The sequence below is a fragment of the Ixodes scapularis genome, unplaced genomic scaffold (assembly GCF_016920785.2).
Source record: "Ixodes scapularis isolate PalLabHiFi unplaced genomic scaffold, ASM1692078v2 PGA_scaffold2__306_contigs__length_199485367, whole genome shotgun sequence".
Lineage (NCBI taxonomy): Eukaryota > Metazoa > Arthropoda > Arachnida > Ixodida > Ixodidae > Ixodes > Ixodes scapularis.
This window is the reverse complement of record NW_024609857.1, coordinates 166,839,764-166,865,031: the sequence shown is the minus strand read 5'-3', so window position 1 is coordinate 166,865,031 and position 25,268 is coordinate 166,839,764. Positions and strand designations below refer to the sequence as shown.

The 25,268-nt window shown below is 46.7% G+C and overlaps 1 protein-coding gene across 1 annotated transcript in view; it reads left to right on the top strand.

Annotated features, from left to right (window-relative positions):
* The window catches only part of LOC8043220 (solute carrier family 41 member 1), a 150,658-nt gene that overhangs the window by 59,508 nt on the left and 65,882 nt on the right, over positions 1-25,268 (top strand). Inside the window, exons 4-7 of the mRNA XM_040210258.3 lie at positions 4,819-4,926; positions 6,074-6,145; positions 11,534-11,678; positions 22,436-22,582. Of these exons, the coding sequence (XP_040066192.1) occupies positions 4,819-4,926; positions 6,074-6,145; positions 11,534-11,678; positions 22,436-22,582 (472 nt within the window). The remainder of the gene's footprint in view (positions 1-4,818; positions 4,927-6,073; positions 6,146-11,533; positions 11,679-22,435; positions 22,583-25,268) is intronic.

Here is a 25,268-nt window from a genome sequence, read left to right as displayed (position 1 = left end):
GCTCCCCCCCTCCCTGAAACAGCCGCCACTGGGCAGGGCAAACACTGGGCGGAGGCGCCCAAGGAATACCAAGGGCACCGCCTCCCGACCCGCGGGGTCATATTTTTAACGCGCGAGCGATACAAAACCTAGCAACGGCGCTCACGCCGGAATGGATGCTTCATGAAGATGGGCGCTGTCGCCGTCATCATAGGCAGGGGTTACAATACGAGTTTCCGAAGCGGGTAGCGTAACTTAGTGGCCAGATGTCTGCCTCATACGTAACAGACCCGGGTTCTATCCACGGTGTGGGCTTACTTCTTTTTTTTTTTCCCCCGTACATTTTGTTTTGTTGAGGCAATTGGCGATATTTACGACATTTCTTTTTTACGATTAACTCTGAAAAAAAAAAAAAAAAAACGAATGTTGTCGACAAAACATCGCTGAACTAAATCGTATGGGGCTCTATTTACGAAGGTGCGTGGGGGACAGCGGTGGTTGGGTTGCCAGCTGGACGCCGCAAAGCGGCGTGTACGAGAGGGGGGGGGGGGGGGAAGAGGGGAGGTTGAGTGGGTTAATAGTTTTGTAATTAGCAGCCGCGCACTGTCGCCGCCAAGAGCTGGTGGGTTAACGCGCTTCGAGTGATACACGCGCCGTCCGAATCCGAAATTTAAGTTCCCGCACGTTGCCGAACAGCCGATCCGGTGTGAGCGTCGTTGCTAGGACGTCTATCGCCTGCGCCGTAAAAGTTAGTGATAGACCGAATCTGCCGTACTTCAGATTCGGCAAAGTTCCGCACATGCCGAAATTTTGAAGGAAAGGTCGGCAAAGGTTCGGCAAAAATCCGGCAGATGTCTGCGCACGCGCAAGAACACGACGGGACCATGGATCGCAAACGGACACCGCGCAGTCGCGCGGTTACCATCGTACAGCTTAGTTCAACGAGCGGTTACGGCGAGCTGTTGAGTATGCGACACGGTATGTTTGCGAGCTTTTGCGAGTGTGGTTTTCTTCAATATTTTCTGCCTCAAGAACACAAGATCGACCAGTAACTTACGCAGTCCACTGTGAAAGTTGACAAATGATGTGGTGCATTCTGAATAACGTGATTTACATGTGACCTTTTCGTTGATGCAACGAGATAGTTGAAACATTGACTGACAATTACGCTCAGTGTGCGTAGCCCACTGCCGTCAAACGGGGCAGAGTCACGAGAGCTGGACAGAATGTATGGCTGGCATCCTCGTAGTAATGTGATACACGTTTTCCCACTTTTTTCATTTTTACGTACTTTTTGTAGTGTTTATATTCTGTACATTTATTGTCTGTTTTGTTTTTTCACATGTGGTGGCGGGCTGGCAGGCTCTCTGCGTAAAGGTTTTCGCCTATCTGCCTAACTCCGCACACTACAACATGGGCCCCTTCCAGTATGTGCAAAAAATTATTATTATTATTATTATTATTATTATTTATTATTTATTATTATTATTATTATTATTATAACGATCCTGTTTTCGGCTCATAAGTAGTTTCTGCCAAAACAGAACAATATTGTTTTTTTTAGTTCGCGTCATTTCGCGATTTTCATGTATCTGCAAACACATAACTGTCATGTTCGACGCTGCACCCGGGGGGGGGGGTCTGGTTTGCCCCCTCCCCCCCCCCCCCCCCCCCCCCCCCCCCACCAAAAAACAAGTTGGTACGCCGATGGACCATCGTCAACGTCGGGAAACTGCTGGATAATCGCCGCCACAGATTATCTCAGGCGGTACGCACAAACGAAAGCTCTTGCTTCAGGGACTGCTGTTGAAGTCGCCAAGTTTTTCATCGAGTCCATCGACCTCAGGCACGGCGCTGCCAAAGTTCTGATTACAGATTGCTGGTTATCGTTCATAACACAACTGATGCAAGAGTTCCTCCATCTCTGCCACACCAAATACCGGCGAACCGCAGCGTACCATCCTCCGACTAATGGTCCGATGGAACGCCTAAACAAGACCATCGCCGACATGGTGTCGATGTACGTCAACGTTGGACATAAGATGTGGAACGAGGTCCTGCCGTATGTCACGTTCGCCCACAACACAGCAGTTCAAAAGACCGCTGGTATTACGCCATTCCAGCTGGTGCATGGTCGCAAAGTGACCACGATGCTTGACAACGCCCAGATGTTTGCGCAACAAGCAGAGGTCCGGCAGCTCGACTGAGTCTGGATCCAAGACCAGCAACGTGTCGACGCTAACCGCTAACAACCTTCGTCGTCGCGATGTCCACTTTCAGCCCGAAGACAGAGTGTGGGTCTCTACCCCGATACGACGACGGCGTCTAAGCGAGAAACTCATAAAGCGCAACTTCGGATCCAACAGGGTACTTCGTCGACACGGAGATCTGAACTACGAGGTTATGCCCGATAGGACAAGAGCATCATCGCGACGCCCACCACAACCTGAAGGCGTCCACGTCATGCGCCTAAAGCCGTACTAGGCGTGATAAGACTGGAGAGTGATCCCGTGCAACGCTTGATAGGACTGTGTTTTACCAGTCTCCGTATTTTAGCATTCTTTTGTTTTGTTTGCTCTGCCTTATTTCTATGCACGGTGCGTGGAGACGATGCTCTTTTTTAAAGGGGGGAGCAATGCCACGCGCGTGTCTGACCAAGCGCGCCCATGGTCGAAGGCTTATCGTCCTTGGCTCCTACGCAAAGCGCTGGAAGTTCGATGCCTGGGAGCGGACGCGCTGTTTAGTTTTTTTTTTTTTTAAATGTCACGTCCTGGCGAGTTTGAGAGCATTGTTGTTTATTCGAGGTCCGAATGTTTCACGCGCAGAAGTATCTACTCAAATAGTTGCAACCCCCCCCCCCCCCCCCCCTCCCCCATGTACAAGAGGAACTCTGTGTGTCGAGCCGCAGTCAGTCTCGCCCCAGCGCTCAATCCTGTTTCGCCGATATCGATGCCTGCAACTCCATTAAACGCTTAGTTTATCCAGTTAATTCGCCGCCTCATCATTTGTCATTAGTGACAATATACTGTTTGCTTCTGTTGCTTTATACAAGCATCCAGTATATTTCCATTACTCATAACCTTTCCTGGAACACGCACGCCGACTACGCATTTAACAATTCTAATCGCATGCTTGAGTTTTTGCGACGCACTTACCTTCCGCTAATCTTCCGGTCAAACTACAATTATATAAAACGGTATACCAAAACTTAAATTTGCCTGTTCCGTTTAGGATCCGGGACATGGAACATTATCAAACATTTTCAAATCAGTCAAAACAGAGCAGCCCGTTTTATTCTTTTTAACTATTCCCCTACTGCTAGTGTTTCATAAATGAAAACAACCCTGGACTTACCTGACCTCGCTTTATGACTTAAACACCTCTGTCTTTTTCTTTTTTTTTTCAATCTATTATACTAGCCCAATTCTTAAAGATCAACTGCTTGTTTATGCATCTTAAGTGTATCCTCACAACGATCACCAGTGTAAATCTGGCAATCCAGCATGTCATACGAAAATCTATTTTGACTCTTTTATTCCGAGAACATCTAACGATTGGAACCACCTTCCTATTTCCATCGTGTCCATCAATGAGGCCAGATGTTTCAAGAAGCTTGTCAACTATTTTATCTGTACCATCCACCTACCTCTTTAGAGCCTCTGGGCCTTGATAGTATGGAAATAAATAAATAAGTAAATAAATAAATAACAGTAGAAGTGAGAGTGAAATCCACGACAACCGGTTTTGTCAGTTGGTTAAAGCTAGCAATGACACTGAGCCATTTAAATCAATGATCGCACATCTCTACTAAATATACTCACGCAAAAAGCAAAAATATCCGTCCACCTCCCCCCCCCCAAAAAAAAAAGAAAAAAGAAAAAAGAGTATGGTTTACCGGGAAAACGTTGAGGTCAACACAGTGGACTGGGAAACATCTCTGCGAGCGCAACGCACTCATGCGTCGAAGTTTGATGTGGCCATGACAGGCCCTGGTCCTTATCTCGGCAACGCAGTTGATTAACGTATCTACCGCACACTGCCATGAAAACGACAAGGTGCCTGGTACTATTCGGCACATTATTTTAGTATTGTAACCGGCGCTCCTTCTGATTGACAAAAATATCCAGCCAGATCACCGACCACATGGAAACCAGTTGCTTTTTTTTTCAAATTATATCGATTGATTGCTATTTTGTACTAAATAGCGACTGCCTTTTCACAACCGCTAATAGAACATGACCATAATCAATTGTTTAAAGCGTTCATTACCGGATTTTTTCCCTTAACCTACTATGGCGCTTATTCCCATATCACATGTTCCCCTAATAAATGTCTCTCCATGGAAATATCTTGAAAGTCACCATATATTTTAGCTCTTTGTTACTTTGTCATATGCCCCTTACGATATTTCGCTTGAGAAAAAAAAAGGTTTTTGAGCTAAAAACAAACACTGGTCAGTTGCTATGACAGACAAATATTTTCCAACCTCTTTCAACCGACTTTCGGTGTTGTCAAGCCAGTGGTACTATGATACCAGTATTGACTAGTTTTTGCCAATGTTCTAGTAATGCCGACGAGCCAATAAAACTCACAGGCCAACATTGCCATAATATGCCAGCGTACTTCGAATTCTGACAAACCAATAGTAGCGAATATCCACATTGGCCATGTTATGCCATGCAGTGTTCTTCCCATGTTGACGAACTAGTGGTACTGACAGGCATAATTAACTGGGGCATTCAGAATTAATATTTCGATTTAATTGTGTTCAGACTAGCCTTCCTTCGTTATTCACAAAGAACGTTGCTCCGTTCCTCACAAAGAGAACAAATATTTCAGTCGTGGCAAGTCTTCATCAAGGTGCCTCAGCTCTTCGTCTTGGTGCCTGCACTGCTGGGCCTCAAAGGAAACCTGGAAATGACTCTGGCCTCGCGGCTCTCGACACAGGTGCGTGGAGTCCGACGTTTCTGCCAGCCACGGGTTCTAACGGCCGGTTTGGACATCTGCGTTGAAGCAAGACCGACTTTGTTGCGACCGCTTACGACAGCTTACAACGAGATAGTTCCTATGGCAACCGTAGTCTGCGTAACAAAACAGTCGGTCACATTGAAACGCAAATTTCTAAACCAGCTTTAATGAGCGGCGCTCTTGGCGAGGCTACTGTGCCAAGGACTGCTAAGCATATATTGAACAATTCCTGGCAGTAAAGAATCCCACCTTATTGCAGCGCAGGGCCTGCAATAAAGATATTTCCAGGGTGCAAAACTTAAATTATAAACTTAAAAATACAAAACGCCGCTTTCCCGCACTCTCGTAACGAAGGTAGTAGTAACATAGAATGAGCTGCAGTTGCGCGCTAGACTCTCAGCGCCGCATCTCCTTCTTGGACGTTTTAATGTATACAAAGAAGCAGCCAAACGTCGCTTGCAAGGTGTGTGCCTAGTTGTTTTCGAGTTTTAATTTCCACAAAAACACCGACGTCGCGCGCTATAAAAATATGTAAAGTTAACAAGCACTAGAACTATTTCAGTATGTCGCGGCAGAGTGAACATGATTAACGTATTGCCTGCTTTTTTTCTCTGCCTCTATATCGCTCTCTTTTTGGCGTTCCTTCTCTCGGGAGACCGGAGCTCACTCTTGTATTCTGTGCAAAAAGTGGAGGACTGTTCTGTGCCTGCAAACGTCATGCAATCCGCGAGAGTAACTCGGGTGTACCCGAGCAAGATTTGGAACCAAAGTAACGTAGAGAAACGGTGATGTGGGAAACGGCCTGAAGAATGCTGTGGAGTTTTTGCAAGGTGTTCAGAGGAGGCCATCTATAGAAGGCCATTGGTACAGATTGGACATTGGTTTGGCGACAGCGTTCGGTTGAGACTCTTATCCATCAGTGTCAGCTTTGGGCTGGCACCTGTATTAAATGATTCCGAAGTTCTAGGCGTAAGCTGAATCACTAAAGTGACGGCCTTCTGTCAGTGAAGTCTGATACCGGAAATGGTTATGTGCGAGCCTTAAAACACATTACTTGTTCAAAAACAGCTCTCATAGAACGAGACCTGCGTATTCTAATATCATCTCGTTTTTCTAAAAACTTCAGGCCAACCTAGGAAAAACGGAATCCATGGTGGACGTCTTCAGGCTCGCTTGTGGCAACATGGCTTTGCTTCAAGTAAGATGTGCAAATAATCTATTGCCAGAATTGAGTGGCCGGTTGGGATAAGTCACTTTATGCAAATGGTACAAGCTGGGTGGCAAAATATACAATACTTTGTTATGACGAAAATAATTGCCCTTCGTGTCAGCGTGAAGTAGCTGACTCGTTCAATTTGTACTCCCAGAGATTCTTTCTTTTTCAGGTTTAGTGTGGGAATAGTCCTTTGAAAGAAGTCTCTTTCCAAGTTATGGGGTTACCTCAGCAGTACAATGGCGTTGAAAAGTACTTTGAGGTCTCGTATGAAATCATGAAGTGAGAGTGGGGTTCGTCATTTGATCTTAACCATTAGTATAACCGTGTTGTCTGCTGCTTGCGGAAAAATAATTCTTGCAGTTTCACGTGGGAGTGAACGAATTTAGAAGGGTGCGGTCCCTCCAGGGTAGGGCTACAAACCATATGATTGTTGGTTCCTTCATACACAGGGCAGATTAGTCACCTGCTGAAAAGCCATTGATCTTCCACCTTCGTTAGCCTTTTGTTTATCTGCACACTCTGATTTTAAATATGCACACTGAAAATTGCGTTGCGGTGTAACATGTGTAGCCCTCATAGTTAAGTTTGTAGAAAAATCTCAATGCACTGGTTCTTTGGTTTGCTCCTACAGAATAAACGTGCTCGGTGGAACTTGGAGCGGTAAAGCGGCGGCAAAATATGGCACCCCTACCCCGGTTTGCCACATTAGTGCCCACGTGACGTCAAGATGGCTGTGCTCAACTCAGTTCGGGCCGAGCGCAGAAATGCGAGTCGCGTTGAACCGAGACGATCGTACTGTGGGGGCTGACTAATGGTACATCGCAGCTTGTGCCACGTATGCCAACGCTGAAGATAAATAAATAGGACTTGTTGTGCACGTACCCCCCACGAAACATGACCGGATATCGACACCGATAAAATATAATCGATCGCATGTCATGCACCGTAGAAGTGATCGAACATCGCATGGATGATGTTGGCATGAAAGTTTTGCATTCTCTTTGCGCTTGAACATCGGGATGTTAAGGGCTCTTACTGAAAGATACGCGAGGCACATGGTTTAACCGCGAATCGAAGCCGAGAAGGTATGCGTGAGAGGTTTCGGTGTTTTCACGTGACTGGTGACACAAGAGACTTCTCTAGGACTTCTCAAGTATGTTGGGTAGGGTGACCACCTTCCTGCAGGTGAAATGCGGGACACCCTGACCGGGGGGGGGGGGGGGGCAGTAAGGGGAGGACGGTACTTTCACGACTCAAGAAAAAATGTCTTAGAAAAAATTCACCATCACGCACACACCGATATCATGTGCAGTTTGAAAGCATATTATATACCTGAAAATTGTGCGGTGGCAATTAAGCTCAAATAATTTTCACTCACAATGATATAAGTTTTGTCTAATTATAATGGTAAATTTTTTATTATGTGTGCCTAAGTTGAAAACATAAATCGACTGCAGCAGACCCCACTGCATGAAAGGGAAATAAGAAACAGTAAATATTATTCGACTTAATTACTGTTTCCTGTCGATACTTACTCATATACTAACGTGCTCTTGCACAAAATTAGAATCTTATGTTGTTGTTTTTACGACCCTTGTGAGTTGCAGGTTGTTTGCCTTGTGTGGCCGTCTTCACTAAAAATAGTTTTCCATAACAACCATTTCGCACGACACAGTATGATTTGCAAATGATTACAATAGTTTATTTTTCAACTTTTGGCGAGCAGTTTTCGCTCGCAATATTTTGCCATCAAGGGTAGTGGCACAACGGCACATGCGCTTTAGTCTCCTGCAAGAACGACGGTCGCTTCCCGCAGTGCTTGTATAGAAAATGGCATACCACCGAGATTCACGCGTTTATCAGCGACCTCCATGCTACCCCATGGCCCGTTCTTCGGAAGCGCCATAATTTGCATAGTCGAATGTTACGACAATGGGAAATGCGGGACAATTTAAAGATCTTGGTATTTCTCGCGAGACGCGGGACACGAGCCCTCAATGCGGGACAGTCCCGCGAGTCGCGGGACGGGTGGTCACCCTAATGTTGGGAGGTTCAAAATGAAAGCTTGAACGTGTTGATAAGGTATGGTGATTAAAACTCATAGCGCAAACAGATGGGACAGAAGAGAGAAGACACACAATCGCTGAACATACAATTTACAGTTTGAAGTTCAGCGATTGTGTCTCTCCTCTCTCCCGTCTGTTTGCGCTGTACGTTTTAGTCATCCTGCTATGCCGGCAGGCTTGCACGATGACCATCATAACCTGGCTGGGGCAGTGACCCTATAGGATGGTTTGATCTATAGGTACAGCCGCTCGAGTGCTGTCACTAGGGAAAGGACAGTGAGTGTAATTCCCAGCGTCTCAAAGTGCCCCATCACCAAGTTGGCCACGGAAACGAAAAGTGGGTTTCCCTGGTGCATCGCTCAGTTTGACGACATCAGTATTATTAAAGGAACATCTGTGGTTGCAAGAGTTAACAAATGTTGCTAGTAGGTTAGCGTCACTATAACAGGTCGTTGACGACACATGAAGAGCGCATGCAGAGGGGGAGGAGAAATGAGTGAAGGACAAGGAGAACTTCGAGTGTGCCTATTTTGTAGATCCTTGATATGTCAGACGCAATTGGAAGAGCCCTGTGCCCGTTGGGTGTAAAAACTGTTTATAAGCCATACTAGACTTTGGTGAATGCTTTCACAAAAGCAAGGTATTAGCCCCGTGGACACTCGAAGTGAGGTGGTAGTATATAAAATATAGTGTGGGGATTATGACGCTATGCACATTTTAAGAACAGGACAAAATGGGTGACAACACAAAAGGAATATGCTAAGGCCACTTGCAGAAAAACTGAACTCGTCGAACACTGTTGGACTGTGGGACACGTATTAAATTTGGACGATGCAACGACTTTGGCACGAGAACAGCGCTAGAGCCTAAAGGAGTCCCTGGAGTCCTACAGATGACCTGGCTCATCGGTGTGTGTCACCAACCGTGGCCCCTTATAGGACGTTTACGAGGGCATATGGGCAGAGGTCGGCATTTTAGGTCGCCCTCACTCACCCTCACCGTCACAGTCACACTCACCTAAGCCCCTCACTCACCCTCACCCTCACAGCTACACTCACCTTCAGCCCCTCACTCACCCTCACCCTCACAGTCACACTCACCTTCAGCCCTTCACTCACCCTCACTGAACCTCACGGTCCTCACGCACTCACCGCCCTCACGGCCCTCACGCCCCTCACCGCCCTCACGGCCCTCACTCACTCACCGCCCTCACGCTACTCACCGCCCTCACGCTACTCACCGCCCTCACGCCACTCACCGCCCTCACGGCCCTCACCGCCCTCACCGCCCTCACGGCCTTCACGCACTCATAGCCCTCACGGCCCTCACGGCCCTCACGGCCCTCTTCGCCCTCACGGCCCTCATCGCCCTCACGGCCCTCACGCCACTCACCGCCCTCACGCCACTCACCGCCCTCACGCCCCTAACCACCCTTGCGGCCCTCACACCCCTCACACCCCTCACACCCCTCACGCCACTCAGGCCAGCTTCAGATGGGGCAATTTCGCCCAGAAACTTTACGTCGCAACACCAGCAACACGGGCCGCCCGCGATCACACGCAGCAACCAATTGTTGCAATTTGCCATCGTCATCATAAAATTTTAATTTTCTTGCACTATTTCGACACAATTACGCGTTATAAACGTGTTTTTATGCATTTATATCTCGTTAAGAAAACTAATGCACCTTTCTGAAACAGTTTATTAAAAAAAACAAAAAACGATCGATTTCAAACCAGAACCAAGTCTTTCGGTGTCATCATCACCGGCACGAGGTATCACGTGAAAATTTTGCGTCCCTGATTGGATGCAGCCGCTTCAAACGTATTCGAATTGCTCTGAGTTGCTTGCTTATTTCGAGCCGGACCCGATCTCAGCAATTCGTGTCGATCTAGGGAAAGCTAGAGAACAACCCGTCATTAACACCAAAATTGCTGAGAAAGATGCCTGATCTGAAGGGGCCCTCACGCACTCATGGCCCTCACACCACCTCATGCACTCACCGCCCTCACGGCCCTCACGGCCCTCACGCCTCTCATGCCTCTCATGCCACTCACTGACCTCACGCACTCATGGCCCTCACACCTCTCACGCACTCACCGCCCTCACACCACTCACGCGCTCATGGCCCTCACGCCACTCACCGCCCTCACGCCCCTCACGCACTCATGGCTCTCATACCCTACCGCCCTCACCGCCCTCATGGCCCTCACGGCCCTCACCGCCCTCGCGGCCCTCACCGCCCTCGCGGCCCTCACCGCCCTCACAGCCCTCACGGCCCTCACTCACCCTCACACTCATGAATTTTCCTGGTTCAGAAACTCACTCACCCTCACCTCACCTGTGAAGATGAGGGTGAGTGAGGGTGAGTGAGGGCCCTCATGAGTGAGGTTTGCCGAGGTATGCATATGGGAAGAGTAGTGACTGGCTTGCCTCTATCTAATTTGTCAGTGTGTAGCACCTATATAAGTGACATTCTCAACTATATAGGTGGATATACAGTATGTTATTTTTTGTGTGGCGGTTGCAGAGAAAAGTACACTCAGCTTCGTGTCTCGGACTGAACTTATTTTTGTTATCATGCGTCCATTGTGTCCCGGAAATGATTATCGATGCCGAGCACCTATTATCCAGGGGAACGCCGTCCGCCGCCCGGGGCACGGCAACAGCTCGTCTTAAGGACAATTATGCCGGAAGCGCGTCTTTCACTCCCATGGCAACCGCATACACACCCTCTTTCCCCGCCTCTGCCACCACTTCTGCAGCCAGCAGATCCTATCAACGAGCTGTAACCACCTCGCTTGCCCGCCAGCTTCACAAGTACACGATGATATGTCCACTACAGTGGCAGTCCGTGGTATCAGCCCGACTACTGTATTTATCCATATTGTGATGCTGACCTGGCACGGTTGCGTACTGCCACAACATGTGGGGCGTCTCACATCGCGCCAAACTGTGGCATAGGAAGTCGCGGCACACTGCGTTGTCCTCCCTCCCCCAGCTGGCCCCCATCGCTCCTGAATGCTGAAGTTACCCAAATAAAAATTACACTTCAGAGTCGCGTTGCGGTTCAACGCAACTCTCACCGCCACGCTCGGCCCATCTCTAGGCGTAGCCATCTTGCGTCACGTGATCACTAATGTGGCAAAGGGGCAGGGTGGCGGCGACCGGAAAAAAGGGGGCGGGACATTTCCGCTGAAGGCCGTGGTTTCCGGTTTACCGCTCCAAGTTTTTCAAGCTCGGTATTCGGAGTATTTGGGTGCCCGCGCCCCTTGCAGCAGTTTCGTCCCTTGATGCCCGGCAGTGCCAGTCCGTGGTGGTTGGCACCCTGGCCTCGTTGTACGCCATCGCCACTTCCCTGGTGGCGTCCGAGGATGTGTCAATGCGGTGCGGAATTCTCGTCGTGAGCAGCAGCATCATCACTGCGTCGTCTGCGAGCCTCCTTCTGGGTAGGTGTCCTGCAGCACGCCTGGCCAATCAGTTCAGGCCCTCACGAATGTATCATTGCCGATGATGCTCGCAATGCATGTTTAAAAATGACTGCTTTAGATTTCGTTCCTTTCCTCTGGCAGTTCAAGAGGGAAAAAGTGTAACTAATGACATTGTGCCTCTTTAAAACAGAGGCTTGGGCGAGTTGGATATTTATGATTTGTAGGTAACAGCGCACAAAACAACTCACACACTTGGAGCACACGCACACCGGTAAAAAGAAACCTCTCACGTCGCGCTGACTATCAACTCTGGTGTGGCAAACTTTAAATAGGTCAAATGGGAAGATGAGTTTGCGACCGATGAAGAGGGCTTAAGAACAACATCTGAGAAGCTAACAGACCCTTTCCGAAATTCAGTCTGGCCACTTTGATCACTATCATTATCATCATCTGAAAAATGGCATATGTGCCATACCAATGGCGGCTTTCTATTTACTGATGAAGAACATGTTGAAGATACTCCTAAGCTGAGGATTCGAGGCCTATACATTCTAGACGTTAGCACGTGGCGAAACCGGAATTGAATGCAAGCGCTGCGTAAGTGTTCATTTCTCTAATTCGAGCCCAGTGAACCTGTTAATGGCACAAAATCGACTTCGAAATCTCTTGACTTATAGAACTTTATCAAGGTGTCTGTCTCGGTTGGCGCTTCGTTCTGACTGTTTGCATCGTCGTGGGAATCGACACTGGAAGAGATGATCCAGAAAAACCTGCATAGCGAAAAGTTTATTCTCGTCTGCCGTTGACATGCAAAAGTGACGGTGCCCGATAAAATACTGCAGGCTACGGGTTCATTGCCGCCATTCGGGATGGCAAAAGTTGAACCGCCATTTCAGCCACCAGATGGCACTGAATTTCGGAAAGGGTCTATTCAGGATTTATAGGCATTCACTGCCGCGAAAGCGGATGTTCAGGCCACTTCAAAAGCTGCTTCGTAATCAGCAAAAATCACCACCCACTCACAAGAGGAATTATCGATGTAACAAGTATTGTGAAGCTGAGTGACATATTCTTGAGAAATCCGTCTATATTATTTTCCGAGGAGGAGTTGCTATACATAGACTCTACTCGAAGATAACAAGTGCGTTAGAAATTGAAATCGCTTAGAAGAGAACGAAATACCACACAATATAGGAGTTGTTTTACATAGAAGCGGAGAGGACGCAACAAAGTGAGATAACAATTTGTTTTTTATTTTTTTAAATTTTCTTTAAGGATGTAAAGGAAGAATACAAAAATGCAAACCGTTGTTGATAGTCAACGCGACGTGAGAGGTTCCTTTTTTGCCGGTGTGCGTGTGTCGTGAGCGTTGTAAGTTATTAGTGCTCGGTTACCTATAAGTTGACTTTGACGACTTTCGATGACTTTGTATATTGGAATGAATTGCACGTTGGCTAATTAGTTTGTTGGTGTACCAGTGCAGTTTGCTGCTTTTTATTCTGTAAACACTTCTACAATAGCTCCTATAAATGAAGCTGGTAGTATTGCCCAATAAAGAAATCAATAACTTTTAAATGAGTTGAGACTCCCTAGTATTGGGCAAAATAATACACATAAAACGAAAATTTATTGATTTCGCTGTGCGACACATTTATTTAAATAAAATATTGCAAATTAAAACATCTAGTAAATGCAGGTTAAAAAACAGCGCCATTTGTGAGTAATCTGAAAGAAGAATACGGAGACATGATACGAGAAACACTGACACACGTTGCACAGACCTGTGCACTATTCCTTCAGAAGAACGCATGCATCACATCGTATGATTCCTTCATATGGTAGAGTGGACATTGGCGGTATAGGTGCATATAGTTTTTTTAATAGAGACAGTTCCGGAGGTGTATCCAGAGGTCTCTTTATTTGGTAGAATGCACTTTGTTGCTTCTCACTTTACCCCGAAAGGTATCTTTTGTGAGATGGATGATCGATTCGGCGACCTGGAAAATGTTCGGGGCCCGGCGCAGAGGCCCAGGAAGTGACTGACGACCTTCTTGGAGGACGGGAATAAAAACTTTCCCCTGATAATAAACCTTTGGCACGGAGTCACCTTCGGTACGCGTGCAGCGCCGTCCGTGGCGCCAATAGGAATTTCCGGAATATCGAGAATCCGAGGAACAGAAAGGCAGAAAAGTAGACGAATCGCTCAGTGTGACCTTATAATTTTGTGTTCGCATTCAGACTGCCCGTCCCGCGCCCCTTCACCACATCTTTATGCTCATTCGGTTGCAATATACTTCCGAGCTTGAAGTTGAGTGTCTCGAATCCCCAGTATGTACAGCTTTGCACGGGTATCTTGATAAGACCGACTATTTGCAGTTTCGAACGAGCACGAAAAATTCTACCGACTACGGGGTTCGTCTCGACAATGCTTCCGAGTTCAACCATATGGCTTTGAAACCAGGCGATGTTCCACTATTACCACGTCGTCGACTTCCAAGTTGCAGGTGGTTGCGACTGGATACCGATCAGCTAACCGTAACTCCAGAAGGAACTCGAACCTCCAGTTTTTCCAGAAATGATCCAAGAGTAACGTCCTATATATTAGTAAGCGAACAGTTTCCTGATGTGTCGTCTTTTTTAGTCGATCACTGTTCAAGCTTGTCTCTGGCAGGACTGGAAGACCTTGTCGAACCAAGAAATGAGCAGGAGTGATGGCTGACGGTTCTCCGATCCCCGACTACTGATATGTCAATTGTTTTGAGTTTAATATTGCTTCCACCTCGGTAAGCGTTGTCGTCAGTGCTTTGAAACACAGAATGTTTGAGCCTAACACATCCGTAAGGGCAGAATTGACTGAGCGATTGAGTCTTTCCCACCATCCACTCCACCATAGGGCGGCTTCAACAATGAAGTTGCAGTTAATTTTTCGTTGAGCGATGTGTGATTTGAACACAAAATAAAACCAAAGGCACGACCAAGAGTAATGCGATAGTTGAATTTCAATGCCGGGCGAAGCGTGACACGGTCCTTGACAAAGCTAACAAAAAGAAAACAAAAAGGATGACTTGCCAAGACCTCGGCTTTCCGGCACAGTCACCCATTTATTTAAACGAGCTCTTGTGCCTAACCCTGAAACAGCTGCCCGGTAGGACACTGTTGAGGGAGGGTGAACACGAGTGGCGACACGTGTGATTTCGGAGGCCGCCTCGGTGGCTCCGAGGCGAGAGCGCTGGCCTACGGGTCCCCATGAGCGGGTTCGAATCCCGGCCGAGGTGCCCGCAATCTGACGGAGGCTTATTGCGGAGAAGGCGCCGTGTAACCGAGCTTTCGGTTACACGGTGCCTTCTTTTCGACCCCTGGGCCCGTTTGCTCGAAGCACTAACCGCGGCTAAAGTTAGCCGCAGTACCTAGGAGAGGGATTTTGAGATCACGTGACTGGCTCTGTAGGGATGCGGGGAAACATGGCGGTGCCCCAGTGAGTGAGCGCCGCTCGCTTTGGAACTAATATGTCGTTGTGGTTGCAATATCGGGCGCGTTAGTCAGCAACGAATGGTGCAGGAGGCTTTCGCTTTGCCTTACTCACTTAAACCGCAAAGCATGGGCAATGACATCGCCGCATTTTTTTTATAGTGTTTCGATTCTGGGCATTACTAAGCCTATATGAACGCGATAATTGTCGGCATGGCAACGTCTTTGGAAAGCGGATTGTTGATAGCACACAAAAGCAGACGGCGTCCCAACAGACCTTTTTTCTAAATTATCCAAGCACCGAGGTGCGTGCTACGACTGCAGTTGCACGTGTCGCGCGTGCTGGCGTCTGCAGTTGTAGCGGTTCTAAAGCAAAAAGTATAAAACAATTTTTGCCTTGCACGCGCGTTCGTTAAAGCCTTATTATGATTTTTTACTTCAAATCTTTTATAAGAGGAAGGCCAGCGCGCGTGAACCGTAGAATTACACTTCCAGCGTTCTCCTCGTGATGCTTGGATAATTTAGAAAAAGTCTGTCGGGACGCTGTCTGCTATTGTGTGCTATCAACAATCCGCTTTCCAAAGGCGTTGTCATGCCGACAATTATCGCGTTCATTTAGGCTTAGGAATGTCCAGAATCGAAACACTATCTAAAAAATGCGCGATGTCATTGCCCATGCTTTGCAGTTTAAGTTAGGTAAGGCAAAGCGAAAGCCTCCTGCCTTATTTGTTGCTGACTAACGCGCCCGATATTGCAGCTACAACGACATATTAGTTCCAAAGCGACCGGCGCTCACTCACTTGGGCACCGCCATGTTTCCCCGCATCCCTACCGAGCCAGTCACGTGATCTCAAAATCCCTCTCCTAGGTACTGCGGCTAACTTTAGCCGCGGTTAGCGCTTCGAGCAAACGGGCCCAGGTGGTCGAAATTAATCCTCAGTCCTCCGCTGGGGCGTGCCAGAATCCCGTCGTTGGTTTGGCGCGTAAAACCCCCAAATTTGGGTTTGACTTGGTGATTTCGGAACAGCAAAATCTTTGCAAATAAGGTCACCTCTGTCGTTATCATTTCGTCTGAAACTAAGCTTGAAAGACCGGTTTAAAATAATTTATTTTTTCTCTACTTGTTTTTTTACCTATGGCTGCGAATCTTGGTCCCATGACGGTAGGAAGTCTAAACACACTTTTAAAGAGTCGGAGTAATCCACATGCAAGCTTTTTCATTTAAGTGTGCAATCTGCAATGTCTAAAAGAGCGTATCTGTTGTGTTTTAATACTATTCAAACTCATTTTTATATGCTTATGTTAACTGAAACATGGCACGGAAATAATGACGACGTGTTTGCTCTTCCAGGCTATAGTAAGTTTTCCTTAAATCGTGATTACAGTACTGGCGCTGGTGTGTTATTACAAACTGATATTTCTGGCTTTGTGATGCTCGGTGATTACTCTATCGTGACATCAAACTACGAAGTACTTTCGATTAAAAGAGACCGCTAAATTTACTTTATTCTGTATCGATCTCCCAATGATCAGTGCGGGTTCAGGGACACAAATAAGGAGTACTCTTCTCATTTGTGTACTCCTCTCACTTGTGTCCCTGAACACGCAGTGATGGAATCTCCTGCATGGAAGAAGAAACGTCTGAATAAATTGTTAATATTGTTAAGTCAAGTTGGTGTAGCTTGCTTTATAATTTTGAATTCCGGCTTTTGGAACACTTTTACATTTGTGATCTAGAACCGCCTGCCTGAATTCATCCTCTCTGCTCAAGACATTGGCCAATTCCACAAATTGTTAAAATTACATTTTATGTGAAACCACTCCCTTATGTAATAATCTGACTCCAGGGTTCTTAAGGCGTTTAAATAAATAAATAAATAAAAGAAGAATTACAATAAAAATGGCCTAATTTTTTCTCACTGCGGATTTATGCAATCACAAGATAGAGTGCTGTGTTTATTTGAATGGCAGAAATAGCACGCAGCCAATATGAAAATGGTAGCGTTACGAAGTACTGATCATGTTGGAAGTGACAACGTTTTTCTCCATTCTGCTTTTATCTTGCCGAATTCTACTTTTTTATGCTTTCTACTTTCACGCTCAGGAATTAAAGCGTTCTATTTAGTTATGTCACTGAGTCCGACTGAGCATTCGTTGACCTTGATGATGAAGCAGCCGATCCTTCCGCCTACTTCTGAGGTGACGTGTTGCTGACTTGACGGTGAGACACGACTGGGATCTCGTAAGACCTTGACGAGAATTTCACAGTGCCTGGCCGAGACACTTCATGTCGGTACATGCACCGAGTTCAGATATCGTTTGTCCAGCTGTGTGCTGTCATGCAAGTCTCGTAGATCTTTCACGCCGCTGGCTGAACCAATGTGCGGTAGAGTCCAGAGGGAATTCAGATGTTGTCGGTCTATCCTTTTCTTGCCCCCAAACCGCGCTGTTGCAAGGTCGTGTTTTCTTCGGCATACCATTTTTCTGTCGTTGGTACCCCTGGAATCACAGCAGCCGCATATTCTGTGAGACACCGACGGAAGTAGTGGAACTTATCGGTGGTTGCTAGCGATGCATTTGTGAGAATTGCCTCATTGGACCGCTTCCAGGGTGCACGCTAGTTGCTTAGTTTATTCTCGCAGGGGGAAGTTTAAGGTTTATGGAGTTTCGGTTTACGTCTCACTGAGTGGTCCTGTGAATCAGCAGGGGCTCCACTAAATGCAGCAGAAGCTACCGTTCTTCGAGGTTCCAAGGCTTCAACCTCTCTGTTGAGCTCACTGATCTCCCTGACTGCTTCATCTTGGGACTCTGCGCTGGCGTTGCATCCTTGCTTCAACTCTTCATCTCACCGTCAATCGTCTGAAGTTCTGCGTTACCGGTTTTGAACTTTTCCTTGAGCGAGCGCACTCTTGCTATGTCCGGGCTGTGATTCTGTAGCACTTCTTTTATATCGTTGATGGTTTTGGTGTTTTTTGCCCGTCGAGCCTAGAGCCACTAAATAAGCTGCGCTTAGAGTATCGCCACTCCGTTCCCCGACATTGTTTTGGGCGCCGCCATTTTGGCTCGTATGCAGAGCAGACGCAACGGCCGATCCTCATGATTCAAAAGTGCGACTTCCTCAGCATTAGATTCGGTGATAGGAAGGTCATGTATTATTGTTTTGCTCTGTCGCGGACGGTTTAAACATTTGTGGAGGGCGGAAAAGCATTTCCTGTGATTTCAGATAAAGCTTCAGATAACTGGCAACCATGATTTTACGACACAATATGGCCAAGTGTCGTTACTCTGAAGCGTAGCTTATTTAGTGGCACTAGTCGAGCCAAACGCCCAGCCTTTAGCGTGTCCATGAACAGTAAGTAATTATCAGGCTAGGCGATCGCATTCCATGGCTCCGACTCTGTTTTTCCCCAATGCTTTTTTTCTGCTATGATCCTTTGATGCAAGTCGCGGCTGGGCTTGGAAGTACTGGCGGTGTGCGGCTGATCTCGTAACGCAGGAGTTTTTTCGAGTATCGAACCCAAATATTGAGGAACCAAGGAACTAAAAGGCATAAAACAAGACGAATCGGTCGGTGTGACCTTGTCATTTGCTGTCCGTATTTAGACTGCCCGCCCCACGCTTTACCACCACTTCATCCTCTTTTGGTTGCAACATGGTAGGTTAAGTACTACTCGTTCTAGTCCACGACAGACGCGACCTTTAAGGTGATGGCGAGCGGGCCAGGGAAGGTTAGCAACTCCGGTACCCCTTTGCTCTCGGTCGACGCTGCGGTGGCGAGGAGCGCAAGTACTTCGAGCGCGGCGTTTTCAGAGGTTTGAAAAACAAATTGCCACCAAACCGGAAGTTCCTAAGATGGCGGCGAATTTTGTTTTTTTCTGACGTAATGATTGACATTTTTTGTGCTACATCGCAGGTGTACAGCAGTCATAGAGGAGCCACAAATTCAATTCGTCTTGTGTAATTTCTCTATTAAAATCAACTGGTGGGCTGGTTGGTTAAACGTGATGTAAAAAGCGCAATCGATTAGGAAGAAAAGAAGGGGGTAGGCAGAGGGATTACTTACAGCTGACGTGTTTTGAAAAGCACTCGGGGAAAAGATTGTGGGACAAACTTGCCGCTGTGTAAATGTGAGCCTAAGAGAATAGGCCGTTTCGCTCGAATTGACACCATCTGGCCACTTAGTTTTATACGTGCGAGACTGCGGTTGTTCCCCAGTGTTCGACACTACGTTAATCCTAAGGTGATCCCACAACAAGAGAGCTTGTGAACTCTATGAGGCAAATTTTTTTGTTGTCAAAAGGAGCGTCACGTATTCGCGCACTCTGTGGAATTGTCAGCCAAAGAACAGTTATACTTGGAACAATTCCCATGACTTTTCTCAACACCTACATTTTAATTTGACGATGTTTCTTTTATTTATTTTTATTTATGAATGCTTTTAATGCGTTTAATTTCCTTTCCGCTTCCCTTTTTCTCTCTTCTTTTTGATGGTTCTTCTTAATCACTCCTGATTCCCTCACTTCCTTTTTGTTCTTTTCCAATTCCTTCAATACACGTGAGTTGTAAGTAAGTGCTCTGTCCTGTCCCCTGCCCGTTTTGATTTGGATGAGCATCGTACCGGCGTGCGGTTGTGTAGCACGACTGCGTGGTGCACGTTAAAGACCCCAGGCTAGCGGTTGTACCGCACTGGCTAAATTGCTCATCTACAGCTGAGACACCAGACGCCCACTGAGGCAGACTAACTTCCGGCTGTGTAAACATACATACAACAATTTGCTTTGCTTAGCTTTCATTTTCTCTGCTCTTTTTAATTATTTGCGCTCTTTCACATCATTTATTTATTTATTTATTTATTTATTCACAATACCTTACAGGCTCTTTTCCAGAGCATTGAGTAAGGGGGGTATTATACACATAAATTCACAAAAGAAAATAGAACAAACGCACATACAGTCTCACACAAAGTTGTCATGTAGGCACAGCCTACAATGAAAGCCCAACTAAGTACAAATTTAGAAAAAAAACAATAAAAAAAACACTGGACTTATATAAAAAGTTGTCAAGTTACACAGAAACAGAATTAAGCGGAAACTCGTTGCTTAGAAAATAAGATTCAAGTTTAGCACGGAACAGTGTGGTCTCGGCAATGGTGACCATGGATTCGGGAAGGTCGTTCCATGCGCGGATGCCACGTGGAACAACTGAGTTAATAAACGCGTTGGTTGACCCAGTGAGATGCTGAAAACTTTTACTCTTAGTGGTTCGATGAGATGATCTATTAGGAGGTTTAAGGAAAGTAACGCTTGATAAACGACTGTTATTATAGAACTTGTGAATTAGGCACAGAGTAAGAATGGTTCGACGCACTTCGAGCAATGGCCGGGAACATTGATGTTTTAGGAGAGAGACACTCGTGCTATTTGAATAGGAAGATGTTATAAAGCGTGCTGCACGTGTCTGGACTTTTTCAATGTGCGTGGTTAGGTATTTCTGATGAGGGCTCCAAATCGCGGCAGCATATTCGAGTTTAGGACGGACATATGTTTCGTAAGCGAGTTTTCGGAGATGGTTAGGGGCCGCTTTTAAGTTACGTTTAATATAACTGAGCGTTCTAGATTCGTCAGCGGTCACAGAGTTAATATGGGTGACCCATGAAAGGTTAGATGTAAAATGCACACCAAGATACTTGTAGGATTAACATACGCTAAGGGATGAAGTGCCTAATGTGTATGGGAACTGTGAAAGAGGTCGTTTGCGAGTGAAGTTTATTACTTGGCATTTGGATTTATTTAGTGCCATTAGCCATTCTTCGCACCGGTTGTTAATGCGATCAAGATCATGCTGGAGTAGTACGTGGTCATCTGGAGTGTTTATTTTCCTGTACAAGACACAGTCATCTGCAAACAAACGTACATTAGAAAGCAATGATTTGGGGGGTCGTTTATGCAGATAAGAAATAACAAAGGACCCAAGACGCTGCCTTGCGGAACGCCAGAGGTTACATGGGTAATGTCAGACTGAAAATCATCACAGGCAGTATACTGAGAGCGAAATGACAGAAAGTTGAGAATCCGTGAGAGGGTTGAAGAATCAAGGTTAAGTGACGAAAGCTTAGACCAAAGGCGACAGTGGAGAACGCAGTCGAATGCTTTAGAAAAGTCCAGAAATATTGCATCGGTTTGAGAGTTAGAGTTCATGTTAGGTTGTAGGTGATGGGTGAATTCAAGCAGTTGTGCTTCACAGGAAAGGCCTTTACGAAAACCATAACTGATGTTTATAAAAAAAATTGTTATACTCAAGATACAATGCAACATGTGAAAAATTATATGTTCAAGTACTTTGCACACAACACTGGTTAAAGAGATGGGGCGGTAGTTCTCTGCGAGGTGGCGATCTCCGTTTTTGAAAACAGGAACGACCTTCCCTATCTTCCAGTCGTCTGGAAGTATACCGGTGGGCAATGATTGTTGAAATAGTAGACCGCGAATTTCACTGGATACGCGTTTTGTATTTTTTAAGAAGCTTAGAGTTAATGTTGTCTGTGCCAGCCGATGTAGTAATTTTTAGGTTATCTATAATATTTTCAATTCCCGAAGGTGATACAGAAATAGGACTCATGAATTGAGAGCTAACGTCATTAATAACGGGCACTGAGTACTGAGTAATTACTAGCCAATATTATATTGTTATATGCCCTTTGCATGCTTGCTCAATGAATTTTATTTTGCATGTTCCTGGGTTTTCACAATACTTTCGCTTGCTACCATCTTTTTGGTTTGGAAAGGCAGTATAAAGTTATTTTTGATAGGAAGCCTAAGATAACCTTGTTGTATTCTTAAATTTATAACTATAATTATAAAGAAAAGCTCTCTACCACACTTTATACGTTTGCCCTTTTCAATGTGTGAACTGGCTCCCATAGCCTGCACGGAAATCAGTGTTGTGCCCGCCCAATGTGTTCTTCTTCACCCGTGCGGCCTGGTGCGGGAGGACGCAATCCGCCCGCGGTATCGTTAGGCTCGAGGCCAGCGAGCCCGCTCCCTCGCAGGTGGAGCCGCCTCGGTGGCTCCGAGGTGAGAGCGCTGGCCTACGGATCTCCCCATCTGGCGGGTTCGAATCCTGGCCAAGGTGCCAGCAATCTGACGTAGGCTTATTGCGGAGGAGGCGCCGTGTAACCGAGCTTTCGGTTGCGCGTCAAAAGATCCCCAGGTGGTCCAAATTAATTCTCGGTCCTCCGCTGGGGCGTGCCAGATGCCTGTCGTTGGCTTGGCACGTAAAACCCCAAAATGAAAATGATTCCCTCGCAGGCGGCATTATGATCAGCGTGGTGGTGTCGTCCAAGTGCTGCCGCCTGAACCCCGACAACGTGTCCATTCCCATCGCGGCTGCCCTCGGGGACGTCATCACCCTGGGACTACTCGCCTTTGTCAGCGCCGCCATTTTCCAGTTCCTAGGTGAGTACGCCCCGTACAAAATATACAGAGTCACAACGCTGGCCAAATTGTTTCGCCAAGTAGCACGACACACCGGGTTGTTGCAGGGCGGTCCTGGTTTGCGGGTATTGTGTCTTCGAGCCGGGACCGGGGCGAAAATGGCCATTCCGAAATGCCAGAATCCGGCCAGTGCCAGGAAATTACCGGGTTCCCGGCGCCGGGCTGCCAGTGCCTTGTCCTTGCATGCCGACGCCGGTGTCGCATCAAGTTTCCGGAGACTCCGGAAGGTTCCTAGGGGACGCCAATGTGTTCCAGGTACCTTCCGGTTTCTGGCTTTGAGACCTGCTCTTTTCGCCCGTGGCCTGGCACGCCAAGACCGGTGTCCGGGAAGTTCTTGGCAAAGGCCGGATTCGGGCCCGTATTATGTGAACACATATCTAGCTGTTAAACGTCAGTGGCACTTTTACATGTCACCCTTCGGGAATAGAAAAACTGTTCCCTTGTGCCGGTCCGGTAGTCGTTCAGGATTGACTTCTTTCGATGCAATCCAGCTTCCATAGTTTTTAGATGACTAAACCGAGTTGGGTCGACGTACTTGTGTCTGAGACGCATACCGATGTATGATACCTCGACTTCCATGTGGACCATCCGTTGTACAAGCTTCCATAGGACCCACAAGGAGTGGGAAACACTTTTGGAAAGGGGGTGAATTAACAGAAAACATCGAATGGGGGGCCAAGTTTTTAACTTCTAGTAATAATGCAATCAATGTAAGGGCGCGAATGCATTGGTTTAGATTGAACAAGAACATAAACCCCGAGACCGCAGGAAAAAACGACACGAAAACTAAAGGGTCTCGAACACAGCTGTATATTTTATCTCCGAAATGTACTTTGATAAAGCCACCTTGACAAAAGTAAAACGAGAGGGAGAAGCCACCGCCCATTCGTTCAACAAGTAAACAATAAAATGCAGCTACCCAACAAAGACACGAGAGTGTCTATGTTGGTATAGAGTCATTGACAATCTTAAACTATGGAAACGTTGTTAATAAACCTTAGTTTTTTTAAGTCCTCAACTAAGACGGTTTCAAGGGCTCTGAAAAATGGTGAGCCTGTGAGTTCACTGTATTTGTGTTTCCGGGAAGCTAGGATGTCGTGCTGTTCTATGGTTCATTTTCCCTTACCAGCTTTAGTATTACGAGCACAAAGCGAGGATGATAATGTTCTGTTAGCGATGTTTCAAGGTAAGGAAGAAGGTGGGATTCGAGACGTTTTTTGTGTACTTCGCGGGTCGCTGTGTTTTATTCATTGGGGGTTGAAGTGTTGGTTGCGTTACGCGACGCTAGAATGACATGTTCGGTTGTGATGCACCCTGTGTTACCGGACATAGTAGTACGAGTACAGAAGCAGGGTGTTGTGTTCAGTTAGCAAAGGTTCAGAGTAAGAGGGGAAGAGTTTGGCGACGTGCTTTCGTGTCTTCGTTGGGTTGCTGCATTTTATTTTTGACTTGTGTAAAGAAGGTGAATTGGCTCCTTTTCTCGTTTTTTGTTTGCCAAGGTGCGTATAGAAGCACCTTTCGGAGATAACAAGAATTCACATTAAAACTTCAGCTATGTTCGAGACATTTTAGTGTTCTTGTCGTTTCTTGTCTGGAGTCTCAGGGTTTGTGTCACGTACAAGCAGCTTGACTGGTCTCCAGCTCCCTAAACAGGCCCACAGTGGTGGCGAAAATATATAACGCAGGGCCGTTTCTTGATGCAAAAGCGAAATTAAAAAAAAAAGAAAACGCAAAAATATAAATAAGAAGGGTACGAGTGGTTGTAAGCTTCAAACAGAAATGCAACAGTCAAAAACAAAACACACTGAAAAAAGTTATATAACGTACAATCACTCCTCTTCGGAGTTGGCACAAAAATAAAACAGTGAACAGTTTTTATCTTGACAGATAGTGGATACTAAAATTCCGCGAGCTGATGGATGGTGCATCAATATTTGTTTGCACGAATGTGTTTAAGCAATGTTTAAGCAATGTTTAAGCAAGTAATAAAAAAAATTGCAGGAGGACATTTAAGACTGCTTACGAAAGCATTCGTACGCGCAACGCATTCCTACAAGCAGCGCAGGGGCTGGCGGGGCGGCGATACATGGCTGAAAGCAGAGCGTAGAACACGTGATGCGGTAGTGCACAGGGAAAAGGAGGGGGAATTTCCCGCCCCCCTTCCCCCTCCGGCCACGCCTGACACGTGACCCAAAAGGGGGTGAGACCGGTAGCCGCGCGCGCGCGCCACCCTCTCCTTTTTACCGGCGCGGTCCGCAGCACCACGAACAGGGCTTCCCTGTGGGGTGGTGTTCCTTGGAACTATGGTGCGTCGCAGCTAATGGGAATATTTCGCTCGTTTATCTCATCCGGAATTCAGGTGCCGTTTCGCTCAGCCGGAATTTAGGAGCCGTTTTTCGCGGTTACAGACAACGCCGGTTGCGCTCAGGGGACAGTTAACTCTTTCGCTACCGCGCCTATTCAAATCAATCAATTTGATCGACGCACTTCCAGTTCAAATTTTCGCTCGCTCGCGCGGTTTACGGGCGCCTAGCGCCATCTAGGTTAGAAAGTGGGAAACACAACGTGCTCCGCTATGTTTTGTTAGTTTCCTGCTTTGCGGCGCTCCTCCCCGCGTCGCAAAAAGTTTAGCTTTGACGGGCGAGCG